This window comes from Schistocerca americana, chromosome X (assembly GCF_021461395.2).
Source record: "Schistocerca americana isolate TAMUIC-IGC-003095 chromosome X, iqSchAmer2.1, whole genome shotgun sequence".
Taxonomy (NCBI): Eukaryota; Metazoa; Arthropoda; class Insecta; order Orthoptera; family Acrididae; genus Schistocerca; species Schistocerca americana.
Window position 1 is genome coordinate 943,562,640 of NC_060130.1, and position 22,144 is coordinate 943,584,783.

At 41.9% G+C, this 22,144-nt stretch overlaps 1 protein-coding gene across 1 annotated transcript in view; it reads left to right on the forward strand.

Annotated features, from left to right (window-relative positions):
• The window catches only part of LOC124556418, a 169,403-nt gene extending 151,496 nt beyond the window's left edge, over positions 1-17,907 (forward strand). Inside the window, exon 3 of the mRNA XM_047130376.1 lies at positions 17,849-17,907. Within this exon, the coding sequence (XP_046986332.1) occupies positions 17,849-17,907 (59 nt within the window). The remainder of the gene's footprint in view (positions 1-17,848) is intronic.
• The last annotated feature ends 4,237 nt before the right edge of the window (positions 17,908-22,144 follow it).

A 22,144-nucleotide genomic window follows, 5' to 3' on the forward strand; every position in this document is an offset into this window, starting at 1 on the left:
TCCCTTGTTGAGAGCGCTTCCTGGAACAAAGTAACAATGCGGACACCATCGAACCGCGGTATTGACCGTCTAGGCATGGTTGGACTACAGACAACACGAGCCATGTACCTCCTTCCTGGTGGACTGACTGGAACTGATCGGCTGTCGAACCCCTCCGTCTAATAAGCACTGCTCATGCATGGTTGTTTACATCTTTGGGTGGGTTTAGTGACATATCTGAATAGTCAAAAGAACTGTGTCTGTGATACAATATCCACAGTCAACGCCTGTCTTCAGGAGTTCTGGGAACCGGGATGAAGCAAAACATTTTTGATCTGTATAAATGTCATATCATAAAGTTGAGGTCATATATTGTGGTAGTATTACTCTTAGTCTTCTCCTTCTGGTTGCTAATATTTATATTCCTTATTAAAGGTAAAGATGACAGTTCCGTAAATACTGTTAAATTTTTGTAAAAATTTAAATTTTATTGGTACATCACGTTTACAATTCAGATTGTCTCTAGTGCCTTCTCCAGGAGTGAGTGTCGTGAATGACGCTGTGGTCACCTCATGTAACAAATAATCGCCTATGACTGTTCTGCCGTGACATTATGCCGTCAGAGATCTTGATGTCAATGTCTGAGAGAGGGATGCTATTGCTGCTACCGCTTCTATTGAAATGTAAACACCTGGATGAATTTCTCTGTAGTATCTGAGCGTCGAGAGATCGCTTCGAGGCACCATTAAGATTATAGCCATTGTCCTGCTTAAAGTAGTAGTTGTTCGTGCTAATCTTTGCCTCCTCTTTGATGACAGAATTCCAACAGCTTGACGTGTGGAACAAAACTTCTGTTTCATCAGACAATATGTTACTTTTATTCGTGAGGCTGTGCTCAATAAGTACCAGTTTTTCGAAATTCATATTTTTGAATGAACTATTGGTATTCTAAACCCGTAAGCTATACGAATGGAATGATCGACATAGTTGCTTCCCCTCTCGTATATCATGTTATAGATATCAAAACTGGGGGCAAGACTGTCCTTAGGTGGGCGCTGCATCTCTTTCATCTTCTTAGGCAGAGGGCAAATTGGCCTTACGCTTTGTCTGCACGTATCTCCGCAGAAAGGAAGTAGCGCAATAGGCGGAGCGTATTGTGCGTGCTGAGCATCACGTTTACGTTTCTTGGCTGAAAAGAACTTGATAACCTGATCGCTTTAGTCATACTTTCAGAACACATACTTTAGGCTTTCAGTCTTCCAGTCCAAGAGGTTCTTGTCAGAAACATTTCTAGTAAAAAAATTGTCTCACGTATCGAACTGTTAGGACACCGTCATCAAAGACGCCGTAGAGATCAGTAACTTTAAGAGCAATATCTGATACAATTTAACGCTATAGGGAATGTGGCTCTAGACGTCGAGAGACTACAGAGAAATTCACGGAATTACTTACGTTGCGAATGGCAACGACGCGCCGGTAACACTATCAAAGGCTTTCTCAATTTCAGTGTATGCTACATGAGTTTCTCTTTTAAATTCTATTCTATTCAGCTGCTTCCTTTATCGCCAAAACAGTATCCTTTGTTGCTCGTCTTCTTCTGAATTCTCTTTGTTCGTCGTCCAGTTAGTAGCCGGATATGGCACTCAGTCTGTTATTCAGAAATTTAGCAAATACTTTATACTTTGCATCTAGTAGATACTTTTCCTGTAATTGTCACACATGACACAGTAAGTTTATTTTTAGTATATGATATTGCCTATCCTCTTGTGACAGTCTAGGCGTCTCGAAAATTATCTCTGACTAATAAATATTGAAGGCAAAAGTATGTTGTGCAGAATAATATGGTAGTTTTGGCTGAATAACTTAGAGATGGCAGCCCCAGCGCCAGTCACAACAGCTTAAGTTTGGTAAACGACTCAGGAACATCGATCTTCAATAGGAAAAAGAGAGAGAGAGAGAGGGGGGGAGGGGGGGAGGGAGAGAGAGAGAGAGAGAGAGAGACAGAGCCAACTGTGGCTGAATAGCAAGTCTGCCATGCCAAAAAATTTTCCTTACTCAGCATCTGACTACGTCCTGCCCGGATCCGATGCTTAAACAGCTGAACGCGGGAATATCCGAGTTGTGATTCTCAGACACGTGTAAAGAAGACGAAGGATCACAGCATCAGTCGCGTAGCATCTACAGAAAGACACTCAAATCTTTAAATGAGCACACCGTGACCGACGAAGTAGCTGAGTAAAGGGACCAAATTCAGACAAATATCGCCTTTAATCCGCAACAATAGACTTGCAATATCAAAGATGATAGTTATATCATTGACATTTAGAGTAGTGCCGGTAACTTTTACTGGTGATACATTGAATTATGGATGGTATCTGGACGTTTTAAGGGAGAATTTGATAAAGAGTACTGTACATAGTGAAAGGAATGAAGGTTGGGATTAACGACTCGTCGACGACATAATCAGTAGAGATGGAGTTCAAGCTCGCAGAACAGAAATACAATGAAGGAAATCGACAGTGCCCTGTGCAAAAGAACCACACCAGCATTTACCTAAATCGATTTAGAGAAATCACGGGAAACGTGATCATCGGATCAAAATCGACGTAGCCTTTCCAGGTGTACTAATTTTTTTCTATCAGAGTATTTCGTAATACTGCGTTTTGCAAGCACCTAAGTATACAAGAATTTTTTTCTGAACAGTAAATAATGAAAATTTGTTTACACTATATATACATAATGACTCATTTAATTAAGACAATACTTTTACAGTAGAACTGAAGGTGTCTTCTCTCAGTCTTCGAGTTTTTGTAATAATAGACTTAACCCTATACGATACACACTCATTCAGAGTAAAAGTTTGTGCAGTGTAGCTTGTGCCATGGTTCCTTTGGAAAGTTTCTGTTTGATTCAGTCCCTTCTATTTCTTCACTGGCGCTGGAGTTGCTACTAAAACAGAACTGCACTTTCCAACATGGTAATACTCATGTGACAGAAGATATTTCGTGGGACAGAAAATGTTGAAAACTGTTATAATGAGCATGAATGTGTTATAGCCCCTTTTCCCTGGCCTCTACGGTCGTTGAACGAGCGAGGGGGCACAATGATTAGCACAATGTACTCTCATTATGGAGAACAACGATTTAAATTCACCTCCGGCCATCCAGATTTAGGTTTTCCGTGATTTCCCTAAATCACTCCAGGCAAATACAGTGACAGTTCTTTTGAAAGGGCGCGGCTGATTTCCTTCCTCATCCTTAACAAAACAATCTGAGCTTGTACTCCATATCTAATGATCTCGTTATCGACGAGACGTTAAATGTTAATCTTTCTTTCTTTTTTTCTTTCTTTCTTCCTTTCTTCCTTTCTTCCTTTCTCCTTCCCCTTCCTTCCTTCCAGTCATTGAGTTCGTACATCACCGAACCTCTGTATTCTGCCTTGCAAACGGAGTTACGTGACCGTTTTCCTTTTTGTAGCTCGTGTTTGTGAAACTGAACTACTTTCTTTTGAAGAATTTTTTAAAACCATCATTAACAACGATTCAGATTTATATGCGTCGTTTCCCAGCGAAACTGAGTCTGTCTTTGGATACCAGCAACATGATAGACGCATATTCGGAATTTTTTCTTCACGTCATCTATGAGTAACTAAGATGACCCCAAAGCGAAATGAAAATGGACTAATTTTGAAAGGAATGATTCTACCTAAATTATCTATGGTAATATCTCATCAAAAACTGTTCATTTTGTAGATGAGAATAATTCGTAACTGTCTCGTGCAAACAACCTGTTCTTGCTGAATCAAATGTGTTTCACTTAATTGCTTGAGGAATATTCTGTTTTCTACAAATGAAACGTTTATTCCAGAAATTATTTGCTTGAGTATCAATACTTTGTCTGTCATGAATCGTTTAGCTTAGGTATTTAATGTTGCATTCAAGAATTTTCAGATTAACACATTGTTTACATTCGTTATAAGCAAAGTGTGAAAACTAAGCACTTACCATTATATCTCATATTTATATATGTGTATTCATTACCTCTTTTCTTACCAGTTCTGGACTATTGTACACGGATGTTTCTTAATTTGGGTACAAAAGTACTAACAGAAGATCCAATGGAGACACATAGGAGATCGGAATCTATATATTGTAGTTATGATTAATGTAAGCGATTAGTTAACCTAAAACCTTTGCTATAGAACTGTATAGAGCTAAACTAAATGACTCATAACCAAGCATTTATAGATAAGCAAATAATTAATTCAATCATAATTTCTATATAGGCAATTAAAGACGCTTAAAACAATTAGTGGAAACTTGTTTAGGTAAGAAATATACATAAAATTCAGTTGGAAAAGGTAAGTAATAGTTATTCTTATCTACAAAAGAAACATCATTAATCCAAGAAAGTGAGGAAGAATGGTTGAAAATATTAAAACACAAATCTTATCAAATATTTACTTTTTATTTTGAAATCACTTGCATTGCTTTTTAAATTCACTCGTGTCTTCAGTTACATAATATTGTCTTAGATTTCTGATTGTGGCAAGTCAAATGCGGTCGTGAAAGCTAACTGGGTGGTTTTTCTCACAATGGCTTCGAACTGGCAACAACGAAAAAAAAGTGTGAGCAGTCAAAAAATAAATGGCTAGGCTCAATGTGAACTTCAACCGTTTGACAAATAGCTGTTTAATGTGTGCCTGAGGTACACTACACGGCGTTTTTAATTTCAACGTATTTTACAAAGAGAGCGTATTCCAAAGAATTATCTTTACTACACCACAATCAGTTTAATTTCTCTTGCCATTAGCACCTAACAATTAATAGCTTAAAGAGGACAGAAAAATATATTTGGAAACTGTTCTGTGGCATGTTCTGCGAAAATAATTTAGTAATTTCCCTACAGAAACGTATCTCTTTCGGAATATCGTATTTCATTTTACTGTGGTCTTCGTGTTTTGCCTGGACTGTAAACACAAAAACCTTTCGGATTGTTCGTGTGCTGATAGCGTAATACACCGTAAAGCTTTGTGTGGACTGAGTATATTGAACTGCACCGAGCTGACGTGTTCCCTAACGCCATTCAGACTTACCCATCCGTTATCTATTGTAGGGACTGTGTGACCTGGTGTATTTGAGCTCCATCACCGTCAATGGTTTTTGCATAACCCTTTCCACTGATGAAACGCGCCTTTTCAGTGTTTTCACGAACGGTCGCCGCGAGGTGCTTCTGATGCGTGCAATTATACTACTGAATGAATTCTGTTTACTGTAATATCGCGGAAACATTTACTTAAATTATGATAGGCGAAGCAAAGTATTGTTTTTCGATTGCAAAACAGATCACGACAACAGTGCGTAAACATTAGGCTTTAGTCTGTCTACTTACTTACGCGCCGAGAAGCAAAACTTTTACCGAGCGAGGTGGCGCAGTGGTTAGCACACTGGACTGGCATTCGGGAGGACGACGGTTCAATCCCGTCTCCGTCCATCCTGATTTAGGTTTTCCGTGATTTCCCTAAATCGCTTCAGGCAAATGCCGGGATGGTTTCTTTGAAAGGCCACGGCCGATTTCCTTCCCTCACCAGAGCTTGCGCTCCGTCTCTAATGACCTCGTTGTCGACGGGACGTTAAACACTAATATCCTCCTATCCAAAACTTTTGCCGTCATGAAGTTTCAAATGAATGTCGGTTCATTTATGGTAATGTGGTAGTTTGAAAGAATAGCACACAAACATCCCCAAAAGCTTTAGAGAGTGAACATTCTACAGTGATTACTTACTTTTATGTCAAAATTATGTATTTCAGACATAACGAAGGAAACGAGAACACTAATTTCGTTTTATCCTATATTCAGACTTTTGTCCACTGAACCTCACTATTTTTTTTTAATGCAATCGGCCACTGATCCGATAAAACGACTTTTTGTGTGTGTGTTCAGAGTTGTATTTTTAATGTATCCCAAAATTTTATATTTCGTTACCATTCGAAATATATGCGCCGAAGAGAGTAATCTTGTACGGTTACTACTCGCTTGCATGCCACAAAGTCTGTCTAATACACTTGACAGGGAAATGGCAGTGGCCCAAGTACCCTATGCTTCCATGGTACTTTCGTCCTCTGTTTTGGTCTCTCAGTAGATCAAAGTTTGTTTCAGATGATTATCTAATCTAATACTGTCAGATGGTAATCCTCTTGGCTATCCATTCATAGATAACGGAATCTAGAAGACACTCGTACGAGAATTCAGTACTACCAAGTATCGGGAAAATGTTTTCAAGTTAGTAAGTGTCATTTGCATAACAGTTTTATGCTAACGTTTTACCAGATAAAATGAACAATTCATTGTTCACAGCTGTCTTAAACCAACGATGCTACAAGTCCCCTTAAAAATTGAGGAAGACGAGTGTCGTGCATTATACAGAAAGTCTCTTGTCACGTTTCTCTATGTTACGGCTAATCCCAGGAACTATTGTAGGGATTTTGATATGGTTGTCACTAATAGATATTCATTAGTAACGTTGGTGTATACAGGGTGAAGGATAATTCCTGACACAAACTTTCAGAGGTTATAGTATAGACCAAAACGAGAAAATATGTCTAAAATCCGTACGTTAAAACTTATGAGTCCTAGTTCAGTAGAAGAGATGTGCTTCACAAGGGCGAAGATGAACAAGTGCTCATAGCTTTCAAAGTATGCACTTTAGAGTCCATCTGTAATGGACCTTTTTTATCTCATTTCGGTCCATACTACCACTTCTCAAAATATGGAAAGCAAAGCGTAGAGAAGATATATCTCGCAGTAGCGAAGATGAACAACAGCTTATAGCTCTTAAGGTTTGCATTTTAGAGCCTATGTTTTTCAGACACTTTTTTCTTGCATTGGTCAATACTACCACCTCTGAAAGTTAGTCAGTGGAGCTCTGGTTCACCCTGTATAATCCATTACCGCTACCTCAACAAGTCGTCCATCCGTAATACCCTGCCCACCTCCATTTCATATTCTTCACAAAACAATTTTTTTTATCTTCCTTACACTAGTAATTCCTCAACATCAGTCTCTCCACTGAGCAATCACCAGTCCTCAGTTCTGAATCATTTTCGTATTAAAAACCCTTTGTCTCACTGCTATAACCGGCAACCAACACTCAACGTTTTGCGTTTTAGATGTATCTGAAAGATAGCTTTGAAAATCCTAAAAGCAGTTACGGCCACTGTTACTCTTCTGTATCGTTCTAGTCCTGTCCATCTAATCGTTGTCCTGAACTGCCATAAAAATAAGAACTCATCTACGTCGTTGCTAATTTGTATTATTTTCTTTCGCTATGTCGGTTAAACATTATTTTAGTCTTTGTATCTGGTTTTCAGGCCTGCATCCAAACCTGCTCTATTAAATTCTTTTATTCGTTGTTACAGTTTATTTGCACCGTAGGCAAACGGATGGCTTAGATATGCTTCATTATCACGTATTCCTTTTAGTAACCTGCCAACTTCATTTAGGAGTGAAGAAAATAGTTTTGGTCACATCGCACCTCCTTGTCCAACTCCTATTTCAGTTTTGAGTTTCTCACTGTCGTCATGAGAGCTAATGAAAGCTGTATCATTGAGGATTACCTTCGTCATTGTATAGGAGTAGATTGACTCAGTGTCTTGTTGCTAAGGACTTGTAGTACTCAATTCATTGACACTGAGTCAAAAAGTTACCTCAGTATCTATGAATCCCAGACAAAGTTGTAATTCACATTGATTTCCCAGTTAGATAACCTCGTTCACGACTTGCAAATAGTCATTTTTACTACCTCCACTTCTAACGCCAATGCTTTATTTTCTCTGAAAAATGCCTGATGATTTCTCTAGGCGGTTAGTGTTAATGTTAGTGAATTTATTATTTCTTAAAATCATGAACACGTTTCGAAAAGAGCACAGTCGGTCTATTGCGTAGCGGATGCTCAGACGGCTGGAGAAGGTGTGGTTACAATTTTTGGTTTCGTTACACAAGACAGTCACATTTTCACTCGTGAGGTTTCTGAAAAGTTAAGCACTTCATATCACATTCCACATGTTCCCAAGGTTGTTTGGAGTACGTTGCACAAGTTTCGCTGGGAAGCCCTTACACGTTCTTCATATGATCCCGATCCATCCGCCATGGGATTTCCATATTTTTGGCCGTCGATCTGCTTCGGACGAAGAGGCGACACGCCTGGGTACAGTCATGGTACCGTAAGCAACCGCAAAAATATCTTCCATGAAGGCATTGACCTTATTGTCTCCCAGTGGAATAAATATAAGAGTTATGGCAATAACTTTTGAAATAATAAACAGCTTACTTAAATTTTTCCATGTGTCTTGTTTTCGTTTGACTGGCCCTTATACACTCGCGTATATCGTACCCTAACTGAAATTATACATAAATGCTGTTGTTTCCGTCGGTATAACAAGGGGGATTAACACTAGCACACATAAAACACTTTAGAATGATTAAGATATAAACGTATTTTTTTTATAATTCACTGCATGAACTTTGTAACCATGAGTCAGTTCAACTAGTGGATTATAATATTTACTGGCAATCGGAGTAGCACTAGCGTCGTGCTAAGTTCGTAGTGTTTCGCTGAGAAGGTCTTCCTGAGGCTCAACGTGATGAGCAGAGTAATTTGAGGCGGAGCTTCGAGAGCGGCGCCTTAGAAAGATGCGCCGTCCGACCACGAATGCAGGCAATGAGGTGACGTGAAATCTGTGTCCCCTGTTCGCGTGTCTAGCGCCCCCTGGCGGGCTCTCTATAGTAATGACTCGCGGGAGGGGGGTGGGGGGGAGGACAGACGGTTTAAACGAATCTTCTGCGGAGAGGTGAGCGGGCCGTGACGCATCGTGTGTGGTCGACGAAGACACCGTCAACAGCGGATTCCTCAAATGGCTCTGAGCACTATGGGACTTAACATGTGAGGTCATCAAATGCTTCAAATGGCTCTGAGCACTATGGGACCTAACATCTGTGGTCATCAGTCCCCTAGAACTTAGAACTACTTAAACATAACTAACCTAAGGACATCACACACATCCATGCCCGAGGCAGGATCCGAACCTGCGATCGTAGCGGTCACGCGGTTCCAGACTGAAGCGCCTTTAACCGCACGGCCACACCGGCCGGCTGAGGTCATCAGTTCCCTAGAACTTAGAACTACTTAAACCTAACTAACCTAAGGCCATCACACACAACCATGCCCGAGTCAGGATTCGAACCTGCGACGGTAGCGGTCGCGCGGTTACAGACTGAAGCGCCTAGAACCGCTCGGCCACTCCGGCCGGCGAGCATTCCTCCTCCCCGCCCCTGTTCCAGTACAGCGGACTGTAGTCGCTTAGTGTGGCTGCGGGCGACAATGTGGGAAGGTTTGTGCCGTGGTGTTGCTGATGGGTTTTGTTGTGTCGCGACGGTAGATTGCGCCAACCGACCCGGGACCCGGACCCCAGGGAACAAATGCTAAAAAAACCGGGAGGAGGACGTCCATCCAACGGAACAGGTGGGTGCAGCACTGGCGCTGCTGTGGATACCGAAGGCTGTACGATTGATACAGGCTCGGTGACCATGGCTCACTTCGCTGTGAATGGCGACAGATGCTGCGGCAGCGGCAGTGGCTGCTGAGGCAGCAGCGGCTCCATAGGGGGCAAGGGTTGACCTTTGTGGCAGAGCCAGCTGATGACTCAGGTACGGGCTGCCCGGTGGCGGCAGAATGGGTTACAGGCAACGTTTCTGAAACATCGAAATCTGCGCCAGGATCACAGTAATCAAGAACACGTAGTTAGCTCATTTTGGTGCAGTCGGCAGGTGCCTGTTTTGCCAGGATCGGTATAATGAGCTCAGCCAGTTGTCTGCGTGACGACGCCCGATTCCCAGCTCCGAGGTTTCTTAAAGACATGATCAAAAACTGCGTCTTTCATGCAGATCTTCGTTGCAAAATTGGCGTCTCAAGTAGATCGTTGATGATGAAATAAATACAGCAGAGTGCAGTGACGACCGACCGTGTATTGGTTATGGTGGCGAAGCGTCGTGAAAGATCGATGCTGAGAAACAACAACAACGCATTTTCCCTCGAGTGAATGAAATGTTCGGTTTCACCGTTCGATTGGGGAGAGAATGGTGCCGTCTGGATATGATGAATTCCATTTAGTTGGCAAAATTATTGATATTCAGACTAAGAAAACTACGGACCATTGTCCGAAACAGTTGTTCTTGGCAAACCTTCAAAGCAATGGGCAGAAGGGGGAGCTTTTATTCTGCTAGCAATAGTTGTTGAATTCACAGAAATGACAAATACATACCTACTGTACACTCCTATCAGCCGCTGTGTGTTCCAGAAACAACGAACAAAATCAATGGGAATGCGTTGCCAATGAAAAATTCTCAGCTTGGTACTGCCTGGTTACCTGTGGATGCGTGGCACAGTGCAATCTTCTGTCCCACCTGCTTAGAGATCCCGAGCCACGTACAATGCTGGCGTGCTAGCTGCTTAGACCTAAAAATGGATCAAATGGCACTGAGCACTATGGGACTTAACTTCTGAGGTCATCAGTCCCCTACAACTTAGAACTACTTAAACGAGTCACCTGTGATACATCATTATCTCACCAACTTTCATGCATCTCTAACAAGTCTGAGGAACAAAAAACTGATTTGCATGTAAAGTGATCTCATTATAACGACTGAATGGAGCTGCTTCTTCTGAACGTGGCATACTGCTCGCAAAATACATGAAAAGCTTCGATAGTGAACTAAGTGAATAAGGGTCGCAAATTTTGGAAACGTCGTACTTCTTCCAGGACTGGTTAGTAGCTCTACTTCAAGAATGGCCTCAAACGAATCAGCCGCACGTTCTCAACACGAGCCGGAATATCTGCGTGGGGCGCCCTGTCCGAGCCACAGGCTGTTTCCAATAACCCTTCCTATAAACGAAAAACTTCGACGTTAATCTTGGAAAACACGCTGACCAAACACAAAAACCGAAATGGAATTTTCATTTGCAAGTTATTTGTACATTCCGCGTTTCAAATGGTTCAGATGGCTCTGAGCACTATGGCACTTAACTTCTGAGGTCATCAGTCCCCTAGAACTTAGAACTACTTAAACCTAACTAACCTAAGGAAATCACACACATCCATGCCCGAGGCAGGATTCGAACCTGAGACCGTAGCGGTAGCGCGGTCCTAGTCTGTAGCGCCTAGAACCGATCGGCCACACCGGCCAGCTTTAGTCCTAACGATTCTCAAATGTCCTTTGTGTAATAGTTTCGAATCATGGTGCTGCAGTCACGTGGGAATCATGATTCGTGCTTGTTCATTAGGTCTACGCAATAAAATTACTCCACTCTCAAGAGAAAGGTTACTGCGTTGTGCATTGTATTTGTATACTACTGCATCTGAAATTGATTTCGGATTTCGAGGCCAGCCCGTCTGAATGTAATATTTGAGCAATCGTAGTGTTCAGTAGCTTGTTCGATCCGGCTCCCATCAATGGGAAAAGTTTGCAGTGCTTGCGAATCTGCATGATCAGTTTGAAGATAAGAAGAACCTTCTGTAGCACCGAGTTCCACATCATTTTTCATAGGTAAGCGAGACAGGGTGGCTGCGTTTGCACACTCTGTCGTAGGGCGAAGGAGAATTTTATACTGGTAATTTCACAGATGTACTGACGAAAGTTGCAATTTCTGTGCTGCACAATGAGGCACATCTTTCGTCGAATGAAAGAAGCAGTCAGCGGCTTATAATGTATCACGAGGAAAATTCTACCATGGAGACATTGATGAAATTTCGTGATGGCTAAGTCTCACATTTCGAGGAGACTGCACTTGACATGGGCCGTGGTCAGTGTCTTAGACGTGAATGCTAAGGGGCGTTCAGTGTTTTCAGTCTTGTGAGATAAAACTGTCCCTATTCCATTTGATGATTCATCAACTCAAAAATGTTCAAATGTGTGTGAAATCCTACGGGACCAAACCGTTTAGGTCATCTGTCCCTAGACTTACACACTACTTAAACTAACTTAAATTAACTTATGCTAAGAACAACACACACCCATGCCCGAGGGAGGACTCGAACCTCCAGCGGGAGGGGCCGCGTAGTCCGTGACATGACGTCTCAAACCGCGCGGCCACTCCGCGCGGCTATTCATCAACTCCAAGCACTACTGTTTTTCGCGAATGTAAATGAATAAGGCATGGGATACTAAGCAACACATTTTTCAACCTTTGAAATGAGACTGTTCGCATTTCCAGGTAATTATAAAGGATGATTTGTACGGCGAACACGATGAAAAGGAGCTGCAATTTGCTGTGTGTTCAGAATAAATTCGGGGATGATGAGGAGATTAGTGTTTAACGTCCTGTCGACAACGAGGTCATTAGAGACAGAGCGGTCATCAGAGACGGAGCACAAGCTCGGATTAGGAAAGGATGGAAAAGGCTATCGGCCGTGTGCTTTCAAAGGAACTACCGCGGCATTTGCCTGAAGCGATTTGGGGAAAGGAAATTTGTGGTAAGGTCTTATGGGACCAAACTGCCGAGGTCATCGGTCTATCGGTCCCTAAGCCTACACGCTACTTAATCTAACTTAAACTAACTTACTCTAAGGACAACACACACACCCATGCCCGAGGGAGGACTCGAACAACCTCCGACGGGGGCAGCCGCGCGGACCGTGATAAGGCGCCATAGACCGCTCGGCTACCCCGCGCGGCATAGTACGAATAACAATGGCAATAATAATAATAATAATAATAATAATAGCAACAACACTGCTACTTTTAACATTTTTTAAAAGCGATTATTGTTCAGAATACCTCACGCCTCGCCACTTATACAACAGACATAAACGTCAATAGACAGGAAAGGAACGTTAAGTGTTCGCACGAGAGCAAGTTGCTGTCGAATATTTCTCCAACACAGCATTGCCACGCACGGAGAATCGGGTCATTTGAGCGGGAGTGAGTGACGGACCCCGCTGAAGGTTTTGCTGAAGTAATCATGCAGATGTTCACCTGAAGAGAAGTTTACAAAGAAACTCTATCCTCCGCTGTGTGGAATGTCTTAATAACTGCGCCATCTTACTCGTTTCCTCCTTGCTGAGGTTGCCGTCCAGAGCCACCCATCAGCAGACTAAATTGAAAGCTGTAAGCGAAAATGAGAAAACTGCAAATTTGCTGTTGGTCTGCTACTGGTGACGAACCTCCAAGCTCATATTTTTGTAATGATTTGCAGAAAGTGCTACATTCACTCCAATCGATCAATGCAGGCATGACATCGTCGAAAGAAATGTTTTTTGTATCCATTTTAACATCCGTGGTGCTGTTCGATCAGCGTTATAGGCAACGAGAATTCTGAAGTATCGTCCCTTTGATAATGTTATCAGGAAAGCCCTTTAATTTAACATGTAATTACATGTAATTATAAAGACAGTCAACTCCACTATCTCATCTCGTGTATTCTGACACACACACGTATATATATATATATATATATATATATATATAGTAATTATAAATTTCCTGAGTGAAATTGTTCTCAGTTGATTCCAGTAATTAAACATGAGACTGTCGACCAGCCTTTGTACACCCATTTCCGCCAACTCGACGAATACACGACCTTCAGTACTGAAAACTCTGAACTTCCAGTTTAGGACAAAGTTTTAACACTGTTTTTTATCTCTAATCTTCTGGCGTGGTTTTATGTTTGTCCCTCACACATGGCTGCCAGCACTTGTGAAAACTTGTCCTTTACCTAAAATATACCACAGGACCTATGGACACAGATTGCGCTCAGCTCGACAGTCATTTGACTTACTGAAAAACAGGTAACGTAGCATCTTTGATCGTACGAGGCCAGAGTACTAGCCCGAAATAAATGGCTGTGTACCATACTGGAAAGCCCTCTCTCTGCTTGCGCGTGCCAAAATGTACATTCTACTTGAACAACTACTAAAATATCTCATAAAAATCAACCTAATATTCCAGGGATCTTTCAGTAATCACAAGTGTTATATCACTGTACGTTTTTATTCTCGAGTTACTGAAATCTGTTCAAATACGTACATCATTCCATTTGCGAAACCTGTCGTTGGTTCAATACCTCTGTGCATAAAGAACAACAAATGTTTGTGGAGATGTGAACAGTATGCCAATTTAAGCAAATCGTAGCATAAAAATTGAAACAATGGAAAGAATGAGCTACAAAATGAAAGGAAAACTATTTAATATGATGAAGTTGTCCTGCATTCAAAAGGAAAATTAATTAAGAACGATTTAGAACACTTCAAAGTTATCTCTCGATTAATGTTGATTTTTTCTGTCTAGTAATATGGCCCTTTCCAAAAGCACAAAAACATTCAAAGAAATAGGTTTTCCTTTATCAGATACAAGAGAGTTTAATTCGTAGCAGCTAGCGGTTAAATTTAGTGTTTTCGACAACTTTACGTTAGTTTTTAATTCACAAATCTACAACTATGACAATAACAAGAAAATCGTCAGGTCCGCTGAAACTTCATGCAACCAGCCTTCACATACACAATATTGAATGATGTTATCCTCACAACTCGTACCACCAATAACGCTTCCACGTTTGTACTAGTATTTGATTCCCATCAGAAGGAAAATTAACTGCTTTGTTATATTTGGAATAATAGACTTGACGAAACGCTTATGAACTGGCCTACTGACCACCTTAAGCCGCAAGATTTCTGTTTCTTACAGCTTAACTCTAGGCGATTTTCATAAATACTTGAGTAAAAATCTTTTCTGGGAGCTACCTTTTAATGTGTAAATACCGTAGATTTTTCTTATTTTTGTGGCCACTTCCTATCGCGACGTTGGATGCCACCTGGTGGTGTTGCGGGCACATGGCACAATAAACAAAAATATGTAAGAGGAAAAGAAGCTGACCCTAGCGAAGAGATGGGCTGAAAATGGGGAAATCCTTTACGTAAAGCCGGCCGCGGTGGCCGAGTGGTTCTAGGTGCTTCAGTCCGGAACCGCGCTGCTGCTGCGGTCGCAGGTTCGAATCCTGCCTCGGGCATGGATGTGTGTGATGTACTTAGGTTAGTTAGTTAGTAGTTGTAAGTCTAGGAGACTGATGACTTCAGATGTTAAGTCCCATAGTGCTTAGAGCCATTTGAACCATTTGAACCTTTACGTAAACGACTTTGACAAAGGGCTGATTATTATTACGCAAAGCCTGTGAACGAGTATCTAGAAAACGGCGAGGATGGTTGGATGCTTACGTGCTACTGTTAAAAAAATGTTCAAATGTGTGTGAAATCTTATGGGACTTAATTGCAGCCCCTAAGCTTACACACTACGTAACCTAAATTATCCTAAGGACAAACACACACACACCCATGCCCGAGGGAGGACTCGAACCTCCGCCGGGACCAGCCACACAGTCCAAGACTGCAGCACCCTAGGCCGCTCGGCTAATCCCGCGCGGCTGCTACTGTTATGAGCACCTACAGAAAGAGGTAGAAGGACAGTGAAACTACCGCTAGGTGCTGAATGGTTGAACGTCAACAACTCTTCACAGAACGTGGGGTTGGAAGGCTTGCCTGCTCTGTAAAGTAGGATAGATGGTGGACTGTGGTATCTCTGCCGAAGAAGCACAATGCTGGTGCACCCAGAAATATTTCGGAGCACGCCGTTCATCGTGCATTTTTGAACACGGAGCTCTGCAGTAGATCACCCTTACATGTTCATATGTTGACCTAACGGCATCGTCAGTTACGATTGCAGTGGGCACGGGACCATCGGGATTCGACCGTCGACCAATGGAAGCGTATCGGCTCTTCGGGCGAATCTCATTTTAACTGCACTAGGTCGATGGTTGTCTCCACAGACGCCGCCATCGGAATGAACGGCGGCTAGAAACGTGCAGCACGCCACGAACGCAGGCTGGTGCGAACAGTATTATGTTATGGGAGATATTCTCCTACGCTTGAATGGGACCTGTAGCAGTAATCGAAGACACTCTCTCAGCTGCGAACCCTTCGCATCCCTTCATGCTTGATGTCTTCCCCGACGGCGATGTCATCTTTCAGCAGTATAATTGCCCGTATCTTAGAGCTAGAACCGTGAAACAGAGGTTTCAAGAACATTATAGTCAACTCACGTTGCTGTGTTGGCGACAAAATTTGCCTGATGTAAATCCTATGTAACGCATTTGGATCGCTATCGGACGCGAACACTGCGTACTCAAATCAGCGGCCCGTTATTCACGCGAATTACATGATTTGTGCGTAGACATCTAATACGACATACCTCCACAAACCTACGAACAAACTGTCATATCCCAGATACGCAGAACCAGTGATGTAGTTTATTCCAAAGACGGACAAACAAGCTAGTAAGTAGGTGGTCGTAATGTTTTGGCTCATCAGTGTATTTCTTTTGCATCGCTACCAAATTTTTTGTCTTTTCTTCTAGTTAACTCTCAAATATATTCTGAAAATTTACTTCGAAGTAAAATAGTTGAAGTCTCATGTCCACTAACAGTTTTGCTAGGCAACTTAGCCCTTGGTACGTTCTACCATTTTGCTAAAGAGTGAAGAGACCGCGTGCTCTTAAACACCTTGAAAGGCTAATTTGACTCCCTCTTCAGACCATTCACACCGTTCCCCATGGACTTCTTGTTCTGGCTTCTTCTTAAATCTAGGCCTCACCATATATAGGCCATAACACCCGAATGAGGTCTTAAATAAAAGAATGGTGCCGTATCAAGACAAACGAAATTAAATTTTATAATCTCTCTCTAGCTCTAGAGCTAACTACTGATAGGTAAGTATCTTCAAACTTTTATTATTTCCTTCCTGTTTCCGAACAGTTAGCTACAAAAAGCATCCAAAGAAAACAGCTTGCGGACAGAAAGACAAAGTAAACACATAGCAGCTTGGTCCACAAAACAATTATATTCAACTCTTGCCACATAAAAATACTGTAACAGGAAAGACCATAGTAGTGCCCAGAGCCAACAACAGAGCGCCAGGACCTGGGCATTCGCCACCGTCGGATGACGCCCTGCCACTTCAGCAACTCAGCAGCATCTAGTTACTTCCATATCACCACTTTCACTCGTCAACTATCTGGGAGTGGTCCAGCCTTCATAAACTTCTGTAGTTTTACCATCTAGCACGTGACAACAGCCGGACCTCAGTCACTGGCCTCTCTCCAGACATTTCTGCGTGACACACAGCCATTCCACAAAGTCAGCTCAGAGGAGCTGCCTTTAAACCCCAAGTGCATGTCGTGGTCGATCAGCTGGAGAATGTTGCTGCGCCCGACCTGTGTCAGTTGCAACTTTGAAGCCACTTCTTAACTATGTCGCATCCGTTAACGCCGACGACGGACTCCGAACCTGTCTAACCGTTACAGCACTTGGCTGCTCTGCATTCGGTCGCCATCACGTGACTTCGTCACCTGGATCCTGCTGCCATCTCACGGTCGGAGCACTATGGCCTGCTACCCACATCTGTGCTGTCGGTATCCGCCAGTTGCCCGCCACTGCTCTCCAGTCAGGGTCAGACTGTGCTGTGATGCGACCTGGCGAAAAGTAGAAGACGCCACTGGCTGCTCCGTGCTCAGTAAAGCTGTGTTCCTTGCGTGGCCGCCACCGCTGACTCACCGTCCATCGTGCCAAATTCGCCGAGTCAGTGCGCCGCCTCCCGAGCAGCGCATGTATCCCGCAGGCTGTCTGCTTCGTCTTCCCCGCCCACTGCTAAGTGAGGAAATATTACGAGCCGATGCGAAACCATGCCAAAAATAAGGACATCTCCGAATGATTGTTCAAGTTTAATGGATTAATAAAGAACTGTTTATGGTAACCATTTGTTTGTATGCAGCTTCTTACTACGTCATGCCAACCCATCTAAAGAAACCAGGACGTGCCAAGTGGGAGTGAAGCCCATCCTGACACACACCAAGACAACGCCCACCAGTCGGCAGCGGTCATTTGTACAGCAACACTGCAGAACACTGTTAGGGGCCGGGTCATCATAGCTGTACCACCTGTACCCTCTGGCCGCACTAACCCTCTATTCCCTTAACATAAAGATAAAAGTCCCTCACTCCAGTGCACACGTTCAGTAGCCGTAAGCAGCATATACATGCCTGGAGCAGTCCATGAAATATTAGAGGTTGGTTCAAATGGCTCTGAGCACTGTGGGACTTAACATCTGAGGTCATCAGTCCCCTAGAACTTAGAACTACTTAAACCTAACTAACCTAAGGACATCACACACATCCATGCCCGAGGCAGGATTCGAACCTGCGACCGTATCGGTCGCGCGGTTCCAGACTGAAGCGCCCTTAACCGCTTGGCCACATCGGCCGGCGAAATATTAGAGGAATGCATGGGATATCATATGTAACATACGTTGTGCACGTGCTGTTTAATTTGTATAATCTACTGAACAATTTAAACACTTTTATCTGCTATAGGTCCTGGACCGTGCGGCTGGTCCCGGCTTAGGTTCGAGTCCTCCTTCGGGCATGGGTGTGTGTGTTTGTCCTTAGGATAATTTAGGTTAAGTAGTATGTAAGCTTAGGGACTGATGACCTTTGCAGTTAAGTCCCATAAGATTTCACACACACCTGCTATAGGAGAAGCGAAGCGTTTTTTAAGTTTTGTCGGCCTGATATCTTAGATGTTCCAGTGTCGCATTCGCTGAATAGAGTTATTTTGATGGACGTTCACTTTGCGAAATTGAATTAGTTGCATTTTAATGGCTCTTACACATTTATATGCTACGGCAACATCCTCATTAATTAACATTTGTTACAAGGGCGTACAACCTGTCTTGTTCTCGGATTTTTTTGGATCACAGTCGTTTTCAGGTGTGCTGGGGCTATTTCAAGTGATGAATAGTGCTTTTGAATTAATTGTGCAGTTACATATTTCTGTGCCTGTTTTCAGCTTGAACTATAAAGGAGCAAACGCTTAACGACGGTGCAACACAGCTATTTAGAAATAGTCGTTTACGTTGAACCGCCACTGAGGATATAGCTATTGCGTCTAAACGTATTTTTAAATAACGAAAATGTGTAACATAAAGCTGGACCAGCAGCAGTAAGTAATTATACCATTTTTCACCACCCGTTCTTTAAGTAATAGCCGGAGAGCGGACTGTGTGACAGGGTCTGCAGGCGATGGCCAGAGGCCTTGCGAATGCGCCACCTCGTTCGATAGATCGAAAAAGTTTCCACGACAAAGGCGAGCGCGGCCTGTAATGCAGCGCTGGGCTGCTCATTTCCTGAAAGCAAATAAAGCCTCTGTGTAAATACCAATAAAAATAAAAAATAAACGCTCACGCGTGGAAACATAGCAGCGTCGTTTGAACCGCAGTGAACACGCTCATGACCTTTAGTGCACATGCAACAGCCAAAGACCTATCCAATATTCACTTAACTCAGGTTTAGTCGTCTGACGTGCACCTTTTAAAAGACAGATTTTCACTGTTTTTATTTTCGGTCGTAGTAGGGTTAACACTCAAATTTATTGGTGAATGGTTTCGAACACAATATTCCAACTCAAACCATTAACTGAATCTTAATCGTATGGCCCGTCATGAAGTAATCTAATAGGAAAGTTAGGAACAGTTCGCATTTATACATTTCATTCATTTAGCTTTATGAACTACTCTGTACTCACTCACATGACCACAGACTGCAGCAGAGCGGATATCACTTCTCAATGCTGCACTTCTCGAACAGATGAAGTTCCGAGGGATTTGATGAATTCAGCTACATTCAAAGCTAGAACTGTTTCAAGGAATAAAAACAGAAATTAACTTCTCTCCGTAATGTCAATTTGACAAGTGCGATAAAATAATCGAATAATTGCCTTTCGGATGTTATAGGTCTTCTTAGTCTCCGTGCTTGCAAAGAAAATTGGAGACGAATTCCTCAATATGCAAGACACCGTTTGTTTTGTTTTGCTTTACCCAAACATATTCCAATCTTTTCTGTCTTCGGCGTTTTTTGTTACATGCACAAAATAATTAGCAGCATCGTGCGAGACACAATAATAAATAAAAACCCGCTGAAGATAGCACAGAAAGTGCTGTAACATGTCTAATAATCGCCAAAATAAATAAACTATGTCTTGCATAAGGCGGAGTTTCTTTCCAAAATGATCAGAATATATTTTCTTGCAGAACCACCTTGTCCTAGGAAGAGGTAAACTGTAGACACATTTTGTTAGTGATATCTGTTCTTCTGAAAACAAGAATGTCCCATTTTAATAGTTCTGTTGACATTATAAAAGATAAAATAATTAGAGTTTTAATGCAGTTACGACAGAAAAATAAAAACAAATTAGTCAATAACTAGGTGCTGATCCTTGTAATAACGCCCTATTGGATTTTGATGACATAACAGTTTTCTGGCAAACTTTCATTGCAACAGAAATTTTAGCTCAGTTTTCGCTGTTAAATCACATAAATGCCATTAACATCGTAGTTGCGCAAATAACGTCTCTAAATAATTTTATTATTTTTCATTTTAGTTTTTCCTTCCATTTATTAAAATATTGTAATAATTATTACACTTCTTTGTGTTATAAAGAGATCAGTGTCTCTTCCTGTCATACTGATTTTGGTTCTCGTTGATTTCACACAAACCACTTCACGTGAATGCAGGGATATGTATCAACATAAGCACACTGCATGTAAATATGCAGTTTATAAACAGAGAATTTCATTTCGTTATTTCAGCCAGTAAATCATCTGACGGTGCTACTCACACTGTCTGGTACATGACTTAATACATTATATTGACGTCAACATTCATGATATCTCGTTTCCTTTGCGTACTCTCGACTTAAAATTCGTTTCCAGTGAGCAAGTGCCGTCTAGGGCAACAGCCTGGGTCCTTCGAAACAAATGCCGAATCGTTCAGCATTTCCACAGCCGATTCGTTTGCCTCCTCCGTACTAACCTGAGCGTACACTGCATCACTATTGATCGCAATTTCAATAACATGTAAAATACGATGAATTTTTCACCGTTTTGCAATTTTGGCACAGTCGCATACTGCACTGATTGCTATACTTAATTACTGCCTTAGATGTTGAGTTTTACTCGTCTGAATTTTTATCGTTTTACCTTTTTCTATCTTACAGAATTCAATATATAGTTCATTTTTTCCCAGCGCTAGACCGAAATATTTGCTTACTTTTTCAAAGACAATGTTTCCGCTTTTCACTGTTATCTTTATTCTGAATCACATTGACTGCAAGTTTGACAGTATCGTCATTTACACATAGAAAATTTCATGTTTAATAACACGTAAAAAACCCTTCCTTTGGTATATACAAACATTTTATGCCATGGAGATCATAGTTTGTCTCTAATAACTGTTCTGCTGCATCTGTACAGATTTTAGAAAATAGTGCACTGTTATACAAACATTAATATTATAACAGCGACTGTCATCTGTTTGATATGTGCATTAGCACTAACATTTCCTTTCCAAAATGATCTCATGGTCAAAACTGCAATGAAGTGATTTGTAAAAAAAAAAAAAAAGAATTACATCACAGTGAACCCAATTTCACATGTTACCACGAAAAGTCCAAATGTAAATGACCCTGCGGTCGAAAATACAAGGGCCTGCAATAAATAGTGCCCGTATTTTTCTCTCAGGGCATATTTACTCTTAAGAGTTAGAATTTGGTGACAATATCAAGTCAACATTTATACTGCATGTACTATTTTTCTACATAGTCTCGATCACTTTCTGTGGCCATACGACAGCATTGTGTAAGGACGTGTGTTGCTCTTGTTAAAAGCTGTAGTCCTATATTCGTAGCTATGTTCTGACTGCATGAATTAAGGTCTCAACATCTTCAAAGTATGTTCCACGTAGAGAATAGTTAAGTTGCTCAATCAGATGGAAGTCCGAGCGTGTTACGTTTGGGCGATGTTTTCCCAGGTTGTGAGACGTCTGTGCGGGTTACATCGTCGTGTCGGATTCTTGAGAGACGGAAGACGTCGGAAATGGTTTTGAGTATGTTCAGGGTCTTCACAAATGCCTCTGAATTAATGGTTGACCCTTTTGGCTACTCATCCACGAGAATTCATCGCTGTCTCGAAAGACTGTCTTCATGACTCACAGTAGAGGAAGCTACCGTAACATCC